This window comes from Fusarium vanettenii (genome assembly GCF_000151355.1).
Source record: "Fusarium vanettenii 77-13-4 chromosome 5 genomic scaffold NECHAsca_12_chr5_2_0, whole genome shotgun sequence".
Classification (NCBI taxonomy): domain Eukaryota; kingdom Fungi; phylum Ascomycota; class Sordariomycetes; order Hypocreales; family Nectriaceae; genus Fusarium; species Fusarium vanettenii.
The window spans coordinates 478594-496203 of record NW_003315872.1 but is presented as its reverse complement, the minus strand read 5'-3'; the positions used below and the strand labels follow the sequence as shown (position 1 = coordinate 496203).

The 17610-nt window shown below is 51.7% G+C and overlaps 3 protein-coding genes across 3 annotated transcripts; 1 reads left to right on the top strand and 2 right to left on the bottom strand.

The window, feature by feature from the left end:
* Positions 1-3709: 3709 nt before the first annotated feature.
* NECHADRAFT_40050 (uncharacterized protein) lies at positions 3710-4738 on the bottom strand (the record flags this gene model as incomplete). The annotated part of the gene is made up of 1 exon (XM_003047919.1): positions 3710-4738. One exon carries the CDS (start codon positions 4736-4738, stop codon positions 3710-3712), a length of 1029 nt encoding a protein of 342 aa, XP_003047965.1.
* A 2339-nt stretch (positions 4739-7077) lies between these two features.
* NECHADRAFT_40024 (uncharacterized protein) lies at positions 7078-8925 on the top strand (the record flags this gene model as incomplete). The annotated part of the gene is made up of 1 exon (XM_003048102.1): positions 7078-8925. One exon carries the CDS (start codon positions 7078-7080, stop codon positions 8923-8925), a length of 1848 nt encoding a protein of 615 aa, XP_003048148.1.
* Positions 8926-14965: 6040 nt separating this feature from the next.
* On the bottom strand, positions 14966-17325 carry NECHADRAFT_104321 (uncharacterized protein). Its single transcript, XM_003047918.1, has 4 exons — positions 16780-17325; positions 16669-16726; positions 15491-16611; positions 14966-15443 (listed from the first exon to the last, which is right to left on the bottom strand). Exons 1-4 carry the CDS (start codon positions 17068-17070, stop codon positions 15183-15185), a joined length of 1731 nt encoding a protein of 576 aa, XP_003047964.1. The 5' UTR covers positions 17071-17325; the 3' UTR covers positions 14966-15182.
* Between the last annotated feature and the right edge of the window lie 285 nt (positions 17326-17610).

Genomic DNA, 17610 nt, shown 5'->3' with positions numbered 1-17610 from the left:
TCCGCTAACCCTTTACCATGTTTAAAGCAGATGGAACAGTCGCAGCTTGTTCCCGTATTCCCTTTGATGCTTGAAAGCCTCCCCGTCCATCATGCCGTGAATGTAGCATTCCCCGATGAGCTCGCACTGGTACTGGCTCTCGAGAGAGGTAGCCAGGTCCGGCGGTTTGCTTTCGGCTGTGTCCTTCCTGAGCGCTTTCCGCACGCCGACCGAGGCGAACGTGACACTCGGCGATTGAGCAGGGACCGCGAGACCTTTCTTCCCTGGCGTTGCATTGTCCATACCGGAGTCTGGTGTTGCTGAAACTGTGCATGGATCGCTTTGGACCGGCGTTTGATTTGGTGAGGGGAGAGACGAAGTTGACTGCGAAACTGCCGACAACCGAATCGACTCGGTGCCATCTGGCTGCGTTTCGATGATTTCAGGTTTCTGGTCAAATGCGGAACTCATACTGCCGTGCTTCGACGGCGAGCGAAGCCTCCGGAGCACAAGAGGCACTGCAGCCGTACAAGATACAGATCAGATCACCCTCTCAAGCTTCAGCGGGGACTAATCCTAGGAACTTGCTTGAGCCTCGTCTTCCTTCTGTCAGCATCATTTGCCGATCCCATATCACACCTTGGACCCGTCTGAGGAACTCTGATGCTATCGATGGACAGCGTCCAGATGTTAGAAGCTCTGTAGTGTTTATGCCACCTCTCCGACTGCGCTGCTCAAACATCCATTTGCAAGCTAGAGGGAAGTATGCTAGGGGGTAGCTTTTGCCATCTTGACCTCGGTCGGCTACGAGGGTTCGCCAGAGACGATCAGGGACAGGATTTGGAGGGCCCGACCAGTCGACGAGGTCGAGCCATGTGGAAGGGATGATGCCCTCGTATGCCGGACTTCTTGTGGTTCCAACTGCATCGAGCACAAACCCAGCGGCTACCAAGACTCTATCTTGGATGAGGCCCTTGCTTGAATATATCTTTGTCTTGCCGCTGGCGTTGTAAATTCTCGGCCCATGGCCAGGACAACCCACCAACGGATCGGCGAGAGCTCGCTTATACACATTATGACCAGGCTGCTTGTCAAAAGGCGTGCTATCAAGCTGTGTGATCCACGACGGCAACTTCGATTCTTCTGGAGGCGGCTCCGGGGACCAGGGGCAGCAAATAATGTCGAGGGGTCTTGGACCGACCGATAGCAAACTCGAGGAACTCTTTGCAGACCTCATAGACGCTCCTGTTGTAGTCAACGATGATGGATGCGGGATATCCTTCAAATTGCTTCTCTGCGTTTCTCAGGGTACGGTCGGAGACTGAGCGACAGCTAAAGGATGACTGCCAAGCTGCAACTGGGGGTTTGAGTGATGTTGATCTCTGGGATAATTTCTCAGGGCTATCGGTTGAGGACGTTCCTGTCGCCCGTCTTGGGAATGGAGTTCGAAACTTGATCTATGGCGATGCTCAACGTGTGGGGAGAGGTTGGGAGCGAGCCCCATGTATATGAAAGGGCTTCACATGGCGGCGCATTTTGCACATCGGAGCCTGTGTCGCGGGTGACCAAGACCTAATGTCCCTCCTCTGGCTCCTCATTCTCCGGGAGTCGGAAAATATCGAGACTGCCCTCGAGTTGAGCATCATAACTGTCGGCGGAGGGGGCGAGCAACCTGATCTCATCTGGTTGTAAGCGCTGGTACTGATATGTTGCCATTGCTGGAGTTTCGCACCTGGTGGTTGTTGGATTTGAGGCTCTGTGAGATTGCGATATCTAGAGAGGCACAGCAACTCACGTGGTGGGGATGTGCAGCTGAACTGGGAGGAGTGAAGCCTCTGATCAACGCATCTGGACCAATCATCTTTCCACTTGCTTCCCTGTCAGTTTATGCCTCATTTTGACCTTGCTTTGATGTGTGGGAACAGTCGATGGTTGGATGTGAACTGCGCATCATCATCAAGCCAATCACATGGATCCACCCATAGTCTAAACATGAAAGGTACTACGGTATCAGGCATATATAGGGGCCCTCCTTCAGCTAGCCTCCCCGCTTTTAAGGTCTCTTTATAGTGTTAAGAAGTACTTCATATGGCTAAGAAAAGTTACCTTTTTATCTTATCTTCTTTCTTGCCTATGTGATAAGCTAAATAAGCCTGATAAGATAAAAAGGATTCCTCTGAGAGCCACGTGATAAAGCTCATTAGCACCGTAGGCTACAAAAAAGCGGAGGGCCCCTATATGCCTGATACCGCAGTAGTTTAGTGGTAAAATTGTCCGTTGCCACTGGGGACATATCTCCTCCTCGGCTGGTCCATGTGTTGGGCCCAAGCTTATCTCAACTTCAACCCACTACCCCTTCGCTCTGCTCTCTCTTGGCGCTTTTCAGTGCCTCTATACCGCCTTTTCCCCTAGACCTCCCGCCGCTCCCGCTTCTTTGTTAATGCTGTCGGACACTTGGAGAATATGACGTCATATTGCACTTCCTTTATGTTCTCGCCGCTCCAATCACGTGGCGCAATAACTCAAAGGCTCAGAGAAGAATCCGGTCGGCATGGCTCATACCACAGAAGCAAGCTACCAACCAACCATGCACGAGCTGGTCATTGGAAAACCACGTGGCCATATAGGCCAGGACAGGGGGCGGCTTGTGTACAAAGAAGAGGGCTGGTGTGGTTCCGGCCTAGTGTAAGACTGACTGATCGATCTGCAATAGTGGTTGGAGGATCTCGCAACATATTGCTGTCCCAATGAGTAACTTGCCGGCCTTGAAAGAACATCTGCTTATTTTCCCTTTGAGGGTCGTTCATTGAGCTTCATCAATGCCATGCGAAGATTGGTGGAGATGATCAAACTAGTCAAGATCCCTGGATAGGATGCTCTGGCCGACATGGCCATACTCCACCGGCAGCGGCTTTGTAGGGCCCATGTTGCCGTCGCCCTCTTCAGAGCCCCAAAACCAACATGTATTGGGCCTGAAAGGCTGCCCCTTTGTCCTTGTTGTCATGCTCTTGCATTGCATGGGCGATGTGTTAGGTGGGACTTCACCAGATGGTAGCTATCATGCTGGCTACGTTCAAAGGAAAGTATATCAGAATATAAGAAGCAGCCAGAGATCCCAGCCGCCGTCAAGACATTCCTCCTCAGTAACCTCTATGGTCTTCTTTCCGACCCCATACTCGCCGCTCATCTCAACTGTCCAGACGTCCTCGTGGTGTTCCCCATATTACACTCATTCTCTTTTCGCCTGAGCCAGAAAGGTCAAGAACTTTGCGCTCCCCAAGGTTTGTGAGCATCCTTCATGTACTTCCTCTAGCTTACCAGCCCTTTCCAACAAGATGACGACCCCGACTCGTCAGACTACGCGCCGGCGTACTCCCCGGCCTGCTCCTCATGCAGGCCCCCAGGCAGCGACCCCTGGAAAATGTCCCTATTGCGGGCACATCAATGAGAGGACTGCAACAACATGTGGAGGGACAGAGAAGGACCCTGTGTATGGTCCTATCCCATGTCTCTGGATCCCTCCTCCGCTTTGACCCATATAGACCTGTAAGTCTCCGACGATGATGACCTCCTTAGCCATGACGCTGATATAGCCGTGCCCAGGACACGGCTGTTTTGGGATCGAGCAGTACAATTGGCGGGGCTTGGGATGTTTACACATTGAGCCTCAAAATGGGATGGGATAAATGCATATTGATTAACCTATCTAAGCTACACTGCACTAGGATAACTACTTAGATGGGTTGGGACCGAACAATTCCTTGTTCTTCTTGATATTCCATCTGTCAAACTGAGGCCGCTTTTCACCAAAAGCCTTATCCCCAACCTTGAGTTCACTCAAGGCCCTGTTGATCTTTTCATACCACTCATGCTGCTGCTCCCCAGACCACGCCGTGTCGCACGATCTTCCGTAGAGAAACACATTGGAAAGGGTCTTGGTGCGAACCCACTCCCGAGGAACGTAGCCAGAATCCTCCCATCTGCTGATGCCCACCAACCCGTTGTCGTCTACGCTGAACGAGTGTGGCCTCATATTATTGTGGGCAAAGACCAGGTCGGAGCAGTCCATGCCAATCTCCTCGCAGTTATCCCGAAGCTCCTGCGGACTACAGCACTTTTCGAGGCGCTTACCTTTGCCAAGGTACAACTCAAGCAAGTCATTGCCATCAACACCGCAGATTTTCTCTCCACGCCACTTAGATAGCTCCCCGTAGGCTTGCGCGATTTGCCGAGCGATGCGCTCCTTGAACGCATCGTCATCGATCTTGGGCCAGACCTCGCAGAGAGACTTCCCGGGAAGGATGCTATAAGCAATGTAGTACTCATTGCCGTGTTGGGCGTGGTAGTAGACACGCGGGATCTTAAAGGTCCAGGGCGTCGTCTCATCCTTGCCTTTCTTCAGAGCTTTCAGGGTGACATGCTCAGGCGTGCCCGCGCACCCTTCGATCCTTAGCTCGCAGAGACCAATCCTCCAAGTTCCCCATACAGCGCCCCTGTAGAAGATTGGAGTGATGGGGCAGGGGGCCGAGACTTCTCGGGTTAGGGGTGGTGGATGTGGGGCGACAGAGATGGCGAAGAAGCCCCCCTCGCCGTCGTCCCAGAAAGGTCCAGATGACGGCTTTGAGCTGTGCCTAGATATTATGACTCGGGCTAGCAACCAAGACCTGTCATCGATCTCGCGAAGGACTTGGGCATGGGATTCAATGGTTTCCCGGGGGGTCGGGACGAATGGAAGATGAGATGAGCCAGTACCAGCCATGCTGAACGTTGTGAGTGGATGATGATGTGGTGAGGTGGTATGTGGTGAGGTGGTATGTGGTGAGTTGGTATGTGGTGATGAAAATGTTGCAAAGTAAAGTGTATGAATGGTAGATGATTGTAGTGAAGATGAGAGGCGGGTCCAGAGGTGAGCAATAAAGAGCGGCCTATTTATGCTTTTGCTCGAGGCGTCAAGCAGAGGTACCTTGTTCTGACGAGAAAGGTGAACGTATTCGACACAAGGGGCGATGTATGCTGATTGACGCCTTGTGTTGTCCGGCCCTTTGTTGGTGTTGACGGTGAGACGAGCGTTGGGCACCTTCAGCATGTAAAACACGCCAACTTTACCTCCAGAGACTCCCCCGAGCCTGTTTGTTGGAAAAGGGAAAAGGAACACAAATTACAAATGACTTGATGTTTTGGGATTGCTCATGTCCTTTGTTCTCGAGATCAGCTGGAGAGACGAGACGTTGTACTTGAACGTGGTACGCACGCAGAAACCCTCCCTTTGTGGGAGTAGGCTCTTGGTCAAAGCCGCAGACAAAGTAATGATAGCAGTGAATGCATGGTGGTGCCTGATTAACATTACCAGCCAACAACGACTGCGTCACGAGGGACGAGAATTTGCTGCGCAGATGCGCGGCTGTTCTCGTCCACTAGGTTTATGTTTCTCTAAGTCTTGTGCAACTTGCGTGGTGAATACACGGCGTCTGTTTTTATCACGGGAAGACGTCTTGGTAAGTGACGTATAAATTTGTGTTTCAAAGAGTGGCTTTATATACTCTTTAGATAACCTATTTTGATCGAATCTCTATTATGTATAGACGCGTCAAGCAGCAGAATGCGCTGATATCAAACTTCAGTCTCGGAGTCAGAGATGTGAATATGTGATTGTTCCTTTTCATCGTGAAAGTAAGCCCTGATTCCTTATTTCTCCTTTACCGGCCTCGGGCCCAATGCTGGCTCTACGAAACATGGCTCGCAGCCTACTAACAATAGAAACCCCGACACCGGAGTTCCAAGTTAGTAGCTCTCAAACCATACTCGCGTCAGTGTAGACTTTGCTCCGTGACCATCCATCCCGAGGCGAGTACACAAGGCGGTGGATCTCGAACTCTTCGCCTTTGCCACCTCGCCGTAATTTGAACATGTGAAAGGTGCCAACCGGCCTACCCATATCATTCAGCAATATGGCTGCGCCTACAGGAAGTATGCACTCGTGAGGTCGTTCAGACCCTGAAGGTCTCCCGGCTTCAGGAGACAGTGCCTCCCCAATCTCCCCACTCCGGCCTGTGCTGATCGTTTATCTACGCGAAACACCTCAAGGTAACTAGTTCGCGGCTTACATGCGCAGCATATTTCTAATTGTGGTTTTCGTAAGACCCCGTGTATTATGGAAAGGTCCGGGGTGGTTTGCCTACTCACCATGTCCTTCAATTTTGGTTTTAGTATCAACTTCCTGTCACGTTATCAACGTGCATCAAGCGCCGAGTTTATCCCTATCAGGATCCCCCCCTCTCTATAGTAAGTGCCTATATGCTTAATTCCCGCTATGTATATTACGCATGTACTCGAGTGTTGTGCGAATTGGCTGTTGGCAGGGATAGTAATGGCTCTTCAATGCATGAGCGCAAGGCATGCCCTGATAGGGCAGGGGAGTGATTTATATGCTTAATTGGGATAACGAAATAGACCTAAACCTGCTAAATAGCCCGACTGCCGCATACGAGTGATGTTTCATAGGATCAGCTGAGTCAGATAAGCCCCGGCACTTCATGTAAGTCATCTACGATAGCCAACTTCGCCACCGATGGGCTTGCTGTCGACTCATCCACTTCCGTCACAATTAAGATTTTAATAAACCCGAGATCCAATTAGACGCTGAAAAGATAGGATCCTACCCTACGACATAAGTTTGCTTAACTCTACCCCTATGCAAACGAGCTGCAGTTGTCACACGGTTTCCCTTGCTGGAAGTCTGACATGCTCTCGACATCTTCCCTCTCATAGCTGCTTTGAGTTGATTATGATCCGACCTGAGGACGCAGGGATTTGGGTTGCATTTTACCCTGGCGAGCGCAGTATAGTATTCAAAAAAGTCCTGGGCCACCTCTTGTGAGCGCAACTGAAGTACCTGATGGTATCATGGGTTGTCTCGAGAGCAATATAAAGCCTTCTCCCTTCTCGACTCCAGGTTTCGAAAGACTCTGTATGTCTATCGAGCATCGTCAGCCAAACACTCAACTTTGTGTAGTCACTCTCAACTCTTCCTGTATACCCTCTCAGCATTATTGCGTGACCATGGCACAGCCCAAGCTTTGGAGTGCCATGGCTTGGGCCATGGTGCTCATAGCCAATGTTATCCCACTCGTCGCCGCCCTTCCAAACCCCTCTACCGTCAACTCGTACAATCTGCCGCGTCAAGATGGGTGCGACCCAGGTGAAAGGACTTACGGCCCACCTCCGAACCGTGAAGGCGAGTTCAGGTTCAAGTTTTCCACGAGTGGGCGGCAATACATCACAATCGTCAACCTCACGCCGCACCCATTCAGGCTTACCTATTCCCACGAGAATCAAATGCGGTTTTGGGACTGGGGCGATATTGAGCCCGGACGAGCACGGCAGAACGTCGCCCACTACTCTGAAGACCCTCTTCATTGGCTCGTCGACACCAAGGGCGAGGCTTATTACGATGTCGGTGATACTGGCGCCAAGTTTGTCGTTCGCGCTACCAACAACGTTAGAGATACACTCCACAACAAACGTTTCATCTTTGACTTGACTGGGATGAACGCAGGCGCGCGAGAGTACAAGGCGCCGGCTCCAGAAACTCCCGTCACCCTCGTCATCACAGGCAGCGTGTGGTACGGCTTTGTTACCTCGATCCACAACGGTCCGGCCAACTGGATGGGCGAGATCAAGGATACCATCAAAGACCGCACGGTAAGCCAGATAGCGATGCCCGGGACGCACGATTCTGGCATGAGCAGGATTTCTCGCAAAATTGACTCGCTTGGTGTTGAACTTAATACCCAGACCCAGGGTATCCGCGTCGGCAACCAACTCTGGGCTGGGGCTCGATGGTTAGATGTTCGTGTTATTTCGGTCCATCCCGTTTCTGATCATCATCGTTACGAATTCTGGACCTTCCACGGAGACCCGGAAGCCAAGTTCGTCATGGGCAATACAGGCGAGAGCCTGGATGAAATCATCGACGGGATCAACAGCTTTACCAGCGAGAACCCGGGCGAGGTCATCTTTATACAGCTGAGGTATCTACTCGGCCTAACAAAATTCGCGCTAGCTGGGCCAATTTACTGGAGCCCCGAACAGAAAGACGACTTTTTCAACCAGCTCAAGAGAATAAATAATCGGTGCGCCAACCTCGGGGAGGGACATCTTGAGCGGCTGAGAATGAGCGAGCTCATGGAGTGGAACGAGGGCAAGGGCTGCGTCCTCCTCTTCCTGGACACGGCGGCCCTCGAGAAGAAGATACCAAAGGACCAGGTCGTCTCACGCGGTGACGGCATCTACCACAGGAATGACATGGATTGGGATGACGCCTGGCCCGACAAGAGCAATGAAATCGAAGCATCCAACAGGGCCATTGAGCTCTGGAAGGGGAGGACGAAGCCCTTCCACGTCGGTCAGTGGGTGGTGACCGGTGACTTGTCCACGTCCCTCTCCAAAATTGCCGAATCCATGAACCCGATCCTTTACTGGAGGGGTGTCAACAGAATTACGCCCGAGGTGTTCCCCAACGTCCTCCTGGTTGACTACATTGGCCAAGTCGTGGACAGAGAAAATGCCTGGGATCAGCTGAGTCTTGAGCTGAAAACTCTAGCCATAGGCCTTAATCTCTACACCATCAGCGAGAACTGCGCCATTAATCACCGTCGGCCACCGCTGCTTGAGCCCATAGGCGGCGAAACTCGGCTCCTCGGCGAGGAGCAACATTTCCCGGCGTGGAACGGTGTCATCTTCGCCAACGGCACCGTACTGGATGAGGCGCCGCCTGACCTGAGCCTGGGCTGCGTTGAGATTCTGAAGAAGGGGACCAAGTTTGACAACGGAACTGTTTTGGACCAGGATATGCGAAATCCTGAGTGCCAGGGCAAGCCTGTTCCTGGGCGGGGCTGGAACTCTACTGCAGCCCCGGAGACCTACCGAAGAGGAGGTGCTCTTTGAGGCAGTCCTGGGTTGCTGGGAAAACATTCCGATGCTACCAACAGAAGTAGACTAGGAGAGGAAGGAGGTGTCCGTTAAGAATAGGGGGTCGATTTTGGTATGTAGACTTTGGATGGGTAGCTTGGTTGGATATAGTAGCCTAGAGGCCTCAAGGTTGATATATAGGTTAATATATACAAGGGAGTCCTTTTTGATACCTGTTATTCCCCCTTCAGGAGCCCAGTCATCGACCAAGTTTGGATTCCTTCCCCTGAGGACATGACGGCCGATGGGGATTGGACGCGGCGCCTCTTGCTCGTTTGTGAACTTGTAGGCGTTTGATAGTTCAGACAGTCGACGGTTATCACGTTGCTTGAACTCGGCCTCCACCTTGGCTTTGTGTTGGCGGTCTCCTCGGAAATCATCATCGTACTACTTAATGTCCTTATTTACCTGCTCATGAGCGATGAAAAGCTGAGTTTTGGCGTCGGTATCCAGCTTGCCCCACCATGGATTTGATACCGGTCTCGCCCACCAACATCAAAGTGGATTTGCATCTCTCAATATGCAGCAGCAAAGTCTTGACGGTCGAGTGACATGGAACGATGATACCCGGGGGCGCAATGGTGACGCAGATCTCGCATTGAAGACCTCCTAGTTTCTCTAGCTTGGCCTTGTTCTGCGCTCGTCGGAAGAACTTCTTGAACACTGAGTGAAATTCGCTGTTGATGTGCCGGTTCAACTTGCTTGGATGCCACTGCTTGTTCTTGTCTTCATCCTTTACCGTCTCGTCATCTTGGCACTTGGAGCAGCACCCGGACGTAAAAAAAGTCAAGACACCAGAATATCTATACTTAGCAAAGAGTCCTCTTATAATAAGTAAATTATACACTAAGTAAGAGATAAAAATAAGTAATAATATCATAAATCTTTGAGTATTTTTTTTATTTTCTTTTAGGAATCTTTCCCGCATCAGACGACAGAGGCCATTGACTCAGTATCTCATGCTTTTCTACGAACGCGTGAGCAGGTTACTATCGCCACTTGCTTTGACCTAAGGATAGAAGCTTCGGTGCCAACAGCAAGCCAGACCTCCATCGCTGCGCGGGCTGCAGTAGCGTAATCAATCTCTGATAGTTGATGGGCGATATCGTTTTCGGGAGAGAGCTCGTCAGGGAACGCTTCCACTGCTTCACCATGGTCGATGTTATGCTGGAATTGGTCTTCGGCGTCGTCCTCCGGCTCATCTTGTTCGTCCTCTGGGAAATCAGCCTCCAGATCAATACCGGAGTCCTCGACAGGGTTCTCGTTCTCATCATCGACCGAGGTTGCTTGGGTTTGATCGGTGATATGCTGCCTTGCCTGGTTTAACACGCGACGGTTGAACTCACGGCTCATCGATTGCAGTTGCTCCAACCGCAACGCTGTCTCATCGATGGTCAAGTTCTTCGACTGCTCATCTGCGAGCTCTTTCATCACCGACCGAAGGGGCACGTCGAATAATGCGGTCACGGTACTTCTTGCCGCGGGCACTCCCGTCATGGGGGTATTCCTCATCCATGTCCCGTAACTCTCGGAAAACGGTGTTCAGCATCGGTCCGACTCTTCGCATCTGATCTTGGCTTAGCCGGGAAACGACCAATGATCCATCGACGGGGCGGTGATCGCCTTGACTGTCATTGTCACCGAGGGCCAATGATGTCAAATTGGGGAGTGAGGTTCGGTGGGTCGTATAGTACTTCCATCACAAACGAGTTTGGATCATGGGCCATAATCGCCCGTGCCATGTCGGACCCAAGCTTGGTGGAAAGGTCCATGGCGGCACTTCGTCGAATGCTGTAGAGTGTAATCTCCTTAGTTAGGCCAATCTTTTGCCCCCGTAACTTCAAATACTCGGTCAGGGCGCCTGATGATAGCGTAACGCAAACATATTAATCATTTCATACTACCAAGTAATAAAGTATGCCTTCCCACAGATATCTTCCCCTGCTACGCATTTCCTTACTACTTAATCTCTCTAGAGACCGCTTCTAGTCTAAGCATTACCTAAACGACACAGCCGTTCAATCCTAACCCCAATCACACTTTAGTCCTAAGCCTCGTCATTTTGTCGTCCTAAGACGGATGTCTCTTCGCGACACCAGAATCTCCCATCTTGATCTCACTTTGGAGCGCCAACCTCAACAACAAAACAAAGCGTAATTGGTTTAGTGGTAAAATTCTCCGTTGCCATTCGAGCAGCGTCGGGGAGCCCTGGGTTCGATTCCCAGATTACGCATAGGAAGATAACTTTTTGTGATTTCTTTTTGCACTATCTCAACAACTCTGCCGCTTATATGATGCTCACTGAGGTCGTATCGTCAATCTCAAGCGTCATTGGTCTAGGGGTTAGGATTCAACTCTTCCATTAGAGAGAAGTTGAGGCTCGGATTCGAATTCCGGATGACGCATTGGCTTTGTTTTTTGCCGTCCATGTCTTCTTTTTGCATCGAATGAATGTCGTGGAAGGGAGTTGCTGAAGAGTGCTCCCCAGCTGAGGCATGTGAAGGGTGTCATCATAGCAGGAGGCCATGCCAGTTGACAAGCTCTGGAGCTGGCCATGTTAAAGCCAATGTCGATCCTGGGACGACTATCTAGATTTTCAAGTACCATAGCATGAACATCTCATCTAGATACTAGACAAGCGTTCTGAAGAGCTGAAGGGAGGGGCGACATCTGACTTCAGGATGTCCTGCAGCCCGGGAGGGACAGCCAACTCCATCGATTCCAGGAGCATGGCAACATCAACTAGACTGATAAATACTACATCGGAAAGCGAGTGGCTGTTCTGCTGTGCAGTGGGTGCAAAACTGTCTTGGGTGACAAGCCTACCAGAGATGATGACTTCAACATCACCTATAGTGGACCAGTTTGCTCTACTCCAATGCCCACCGGCACCATGCTCCCAGCTGCTCGCGCAGTCTTCCTAGCACAGGAAGCGCATCGCCTCCGTTCATGTATCGTTCAATGGTATCTGTCTGTGCTTCATTGCGGTCTCTTGCACGGCCATGGGGTTCTTCAATGCATAGCGGACTATGACAACCTACCAGGTCAATATTAGTAACACCTCTCTTGTCTCTTGTTCCCTGGTTGGGCAAGGGGACGACGTTTCCCTGAACCCGACATTGTACTAGGCCTCTGGTAAATATTTTGGTACTATTCCTATCTAGAGGGTCCGCGGGCTAACTCATTGGCGAGTTATTCCAAATCAAATCCCTGATGCCCGAGTTGGCCGCCGGCCGCCGTCTATCGACACACCAGATATCCGAGCTATCCGTCTATTCCGGCCTGCGTTGGGATGCGGATTCTAGGCCCTAAGCAGCTGGTAGATGATATCCACAAGCGAGGCGTTTCAGAGCATTCGTCATGGTCTGGCGTGACTCTCATTTGCGTTCACCCCGTGGGGATGGTGACGGTGTCACATCACGGCCCCGTAACCCAGCGGAGCCCATGGAACCACCTTCTCCAGAATCTCTTCCCCAGAAACCATCGAATCGTGGGGATACAGAGGCCCACGAGGTTAAATCAAGACAAGGGAACAGCTTGTTACCAAAGTTTGTCATACATATTCAGGGGGTGGGCGTTCGCGGGCCCCTTCTCGGCTTTTGACGGCTCAAAGGTTTTGTCGCTAGAGAACCCCATGGGGAAGAACGCCAACCCAGGAAACCATTAAGTAATAGTCGTGAGGTTGAAGTACAGATCTCGTAATAGACTGTGTTAGATGGTCTGGGGAAAGGTAGGTAGCGCACGGGCAGATGGAAACCTTGTAGTTTCAACCATTCATGTGCAATTCCCAAGTTGTTGCACTGGGAGAAGTGGTTGCTTTTTAGATGTCGGGGTTTCATTTAAACGCGGGGGGTTGAAGCTAAACTACGAATGGGCAATTTCTAGAACGGCGGCAGAAAGGGCGCCGGGCCGTTGCTGAAGCCAATGCAAGGCGAATCAGCACTGTAAGTTAGGGTGGGAGAGGGAGGCCAGGGTAAGGTTGTTTTTTGAGTTGGCCAAATGTACTGTGAGTAGCGATACTTGGTGAACCAGGGCTGTAGCTAGTCGCGCTAGTAAGTGCTGACATGGTTGAATTCGTAAACTCCCAACGACGACCTGAAATTGATGATTCCACGGTTTACCCCAGACCGCGCTAGCTGACACGTTGATTTCCATCATGTAAGAAGCAATTCGTCCTTTCTCTACCCCAGATGACCAAAGCAAGATGGTGGAGTTCCCTCCCCAGACTGTGGCGGAGCGGACTTGAAGGGTTCCGTACGCGCCGGGGATGCAGGACAAGGTGTTCGTGATTTGCCTTCCCTGGCAGTTAGCACAGTGCTACTCCCACCTTTAGGTACATCCCCCTGTCTTTCCAAGCCCAACCTTGACTTTATACATCTTGGCCTCTCCAAATCCCCATACCAAGACACGGACAATTCTACGAACCATCCAATAAACACAACAAAAGATTCCAGAACCCATCTTCCCCCAAGAACAAAGGATTATTACACGCCCCCTCAGACCATGCTCGGCCATCGCCCGCCCCCTTCTCCGCACGAGCCCCTCCCCGGGTCCTCTCGCCTCTCCAACCCCGCACCTCTCTCCAATTTCCATAAGGTAAGTTGTACGTACGCAAAACACCAAATTTGCGGCCGCTCCCCAGGTTTTGACAACAAACGGATTGACATTCTCTACCTTATCTTGCGTGGAGCCCCTTTTCTGTTCCCCGTAGTGGAGTTTTTTGTCCTTTCTCGGGTTCGTGCTCCGGTGGAAGTACTGTACTTGAGTGACTTGAGGTAAGATTGAGTGTGAGATGGATCCATCCCCTTTGGCGACGTTGCTACGCTGCGCCTTACATGGCACGATACCCAGAGGTGAGCGGTGCGCTTGTACGGACCAACGGTGCCGCCTCTACCGGACTACTCCGTCCTCTCATCGGCGTTTTGTCTGTTGTCTCGTGGCAATTGCTTGTGAAGAGTGTTGGAGGCTTTTGGGGAGACTCCAAGTGAGGCCATCTCCATCGAGGTAGATCCTCACTTTTCACCTCGACTCACCTCGCCTGTGCGCTCACCTTGATCTCGATCGGAAACGGTGAATCTGGATTGTACGTAAAATCATCTCTGGATCTCGAAAAAGTAACAAATCTCGCAGAACTGGCGATGTGTCCCCACAGAAGCTGGGTCTTTGGTCAAGCTGTTCGCATAACATGGTGGATCGAGGATGGGACAACATCATAACTTCGAGACAGCACGCCGAATGCCGTCGACAACAAGCCAACTTTACGCCTACCTATCATGTGTCCTAGACTTCCTACCTTCGAGGCTACCATCTCATCCTCAGGCCTATCCAGGCCCCGATCAGCATAGTCCTTGCCAGCGTCACGACTACCCCAACAGCCTCACCAAGTTCAAAAGTTATAAACCCAACAAGCCCATCCCTCACTCTTCTCCCCTTCATCGCATTGCCATACGTAAAATTCTATCCTTTCCCTGTCCCACGTGACAAATCGTCACCTCACATGGCATCACTCATGACAAAGACCCTCCCGCAAAGGCAGTCCAATCTCCAGAAAACTCCACCGGCATCGGTCATCAGTCACGCAAAGGGCGCGCTCGCGACCCACTCGACGACAAGTTTTCTCTGGATCCTGTAGAGCACGTAGGGCGCGATGGGCGTAATTGACATGTTCCCCAGAATATGATTTCTGTGTTTAAAATGCTTTCATATGCCTTCCTTTTGTTCTTTGAGTGTTCCTCGTCATGTTCCCGGCCACCTTCTCCAACTTTTCTCCAACTTTTTGACGTCGGCCCCTGCATCTGCGCCTCCCTCCTGCAACTACCCTTTTTGGCAACACCATCCACACCAACTCGAACATCGACAACAGCCACCCCAACGCCATCCAACCGTCAAGATTCACGACAAGCTCTAACTTTATGGCTTCCAAGTACTAGTTCAGAACATACCGACACTCCGAAAACTCTCAAGACGATCGTCATCAATCACCATCAACTACATCACAACAAATCCCAGACAACATATTATAAAGCAATGTGCTTGTCGGATTATGTGCAGAAGTTCCTGCATGGTATCTAGCGATAAATGATGTACACAAGAGTCAAAAGATCAGAGGCCTGCCCCCATGCGAACGCTGCCATCGGCAAGTGCTGGTGCCACGCGGGTGAGGAGTAGTCTCCTTCTAGACGCATTCAACAAGGGACCTCACGCCCCCATTCCCAATCCATCCATCCACAAGCTTACATGATCTTGTGGAGGAAGCGGCGCCAAGCGGGCCATGTAGCCATCTCAGCCCTGAACTTGTTGATCTCTTCCCAGTTATGCTCACGACGACCAGTGTCGACATCAATCTTGTCAATAGAGATCCAACCCTCTCGCTTCCAGATATATCCGATGGCCCAGAAGAAGAGAACAACGGGAAGGGCGAGGTATGACATGAAGAAGCCTTCGACGGTGCCCATACCAGACGAGCCAGGGGATGCGACAATGGCGACGTAGAACTATATTTATCAGCATGGTTCTCCAGTACTTGCTCAACGAAACTTACCTGGGCGATCAAGACTAGGGTGATGAGGAAAAGGCCGAGCCACGAGCCATATGTGCCACCAACAGCCTGGAAGGGGATCTCGTCCAGAGTGTGACCCTGGTGAGCCCAAGCCTTACGGAAACGGATGTGGGCCAGGCAGATGGAACCCCAGGTGAAGAGAGTCGACAGACCAGAAAGAGCCAGGAGCCAGTCAAAGATCTCTCCACCCTTGGGGCTTAGGTTAACATAGGCGAGGAGTCCCATGACGATGTGGATGAGGACAGAGAATGTGGGACGACCACCGCGGTCAACGTAGGCAAAGATCTTGGGGGCGTAGCCGTGCTCAGCCATGGCTGTCAGGGTACGAGAGCCGCCATAGACAGCCGAAACACCAAGGGAAAGAACCGAGACGAGGATGATACTGTTCATGAAGTGGTTAAGACCAGTGAGGCCCGAGTACTCGCCAACCAGGACGAAGGGAGAGGCCTTGGCGTTGGAGTAACCGCTAATGTCAAGTCGGGGGTCGGCGGAGCTGATGAGGAGACCGACGAAGAGGAGACCGAGGACGTAAAAGAGGGTGATTCGCCAGAAAACCTGCTTGATGGCGCCGGGAAGAGCCTTGGTAGGGTTGCTAGACTCGGCAGCAGCAAGACCGACAAGCTCAGTTCCAGCAAAGGAGAAAGCAGCAGTGACGAAGACGGAGCAAAAGCCCTTGAAGCCGTTCTTGAACGCACCGGGATCCTCGTGCCAGAGACGGTCACCCCAGAACTCGTTGTAGCGGCCGTTGCTGGGACCGCCACCGCAGACAAGGACGAGGCAAATGATCATGAAGACGACGATAGCTCCCAGCTTGAGGCAAGACGACCAGAACTCTTCCTCGGCGTATCCGATACCGCCGAAAACGTTGACGAAGATGATGGCGACGAGAAAGATGGTGATGAATATACCCGGTGATAGTTCATCGTTCCAATATTGGATACAGACGGAACAGACTGTTAGTTCGAGTGGTAAGACGACTGCCCATTGAGCAACATAGTTCCAGCCCATGGCGAAACCCCAGGAAGGATCGATAAAGCGGCACGAATAGACGTAGAAGCCACCGGAGACGGGATACATGACAGCAAGTTCACCAAGAGCGAAGACTGTTGGAAAAGATGATTAGCGCTTGGCTCGAACATGGGGAAACAGGGAACACATACCGACGTTGAAGATCATGACACCAATGATGAGGAAATCAATGGTAAGAGAAGCAGGGCCCTGTGTCGCTCGTTAGACATGAAAGCAGACAGAGCCAAGTGCCGTCAACTTACACCGTTGTAAAGGGCCTTTCCAGAACCGACGAAGAAACCAGCACCAATGGAACCACCGATGGCAATCATCTGAAGATGGCGGGGCTTCATTCGACGATCGAGCTCGATAGCACCGTCGAAGCGGCGCTGCTTGAAAGACTCAAGAGTGAGACCATTTCGGGTCAGGTAGCTCTCCTGCTCGAAAGCATAGCCGGCACCGGTCTGGACATCGCCGGTGTTGTTGTCATAGTCGGTGACCTTGGCGCCCTTCTCGGCGCCAGCGTCACTTGGGTTCTCCAAGCTGGAACCCATGTTGGGCTATCTCCCAATGGGCTTGTTGAGGTTGTTGCGGTTGTGCAAGTGCAGACCTAACTTCTACCTCGATGTGGTGAGGAGAAGACCTTGGAGGAGGAGTCGGAAGGAAAGACAAGAAAGGTCGAGTGACCTCTGAGGGGAGAAGGAAGAGACGATGATGGACGGAAACAACAGAAGATGAGAGGAGGGGGATCGGCCTTCTTAAAGACGTCTCGAGTCTAGAGTGAGAGAGGTGAGAGGCAAAGGATAACCGAACGGATGGGATGATGGAGACGGGAAGGGCATGGGTCGAAGCAACCTAGCTCCGGGGGCTAAAGTTGGGTTGGGTCGAGGGGTCAAGGTCGAAGAAGCTCTCGAGGACGTTGCAAGCAGAGGACGAGGACCCACGATGGAACTCGCTCGTACCCAAATAGCGTTGCCTGGGGTCGACTGAGCTCCTAGCTTCCTGCTACCGACTAGTGTCAGGTCGGAGGCCTTGGTGTGTTTGTGAGGGTGGTGGGGAAGAGGCGACAACGAGGAACGAAGAAACGAGAGGAG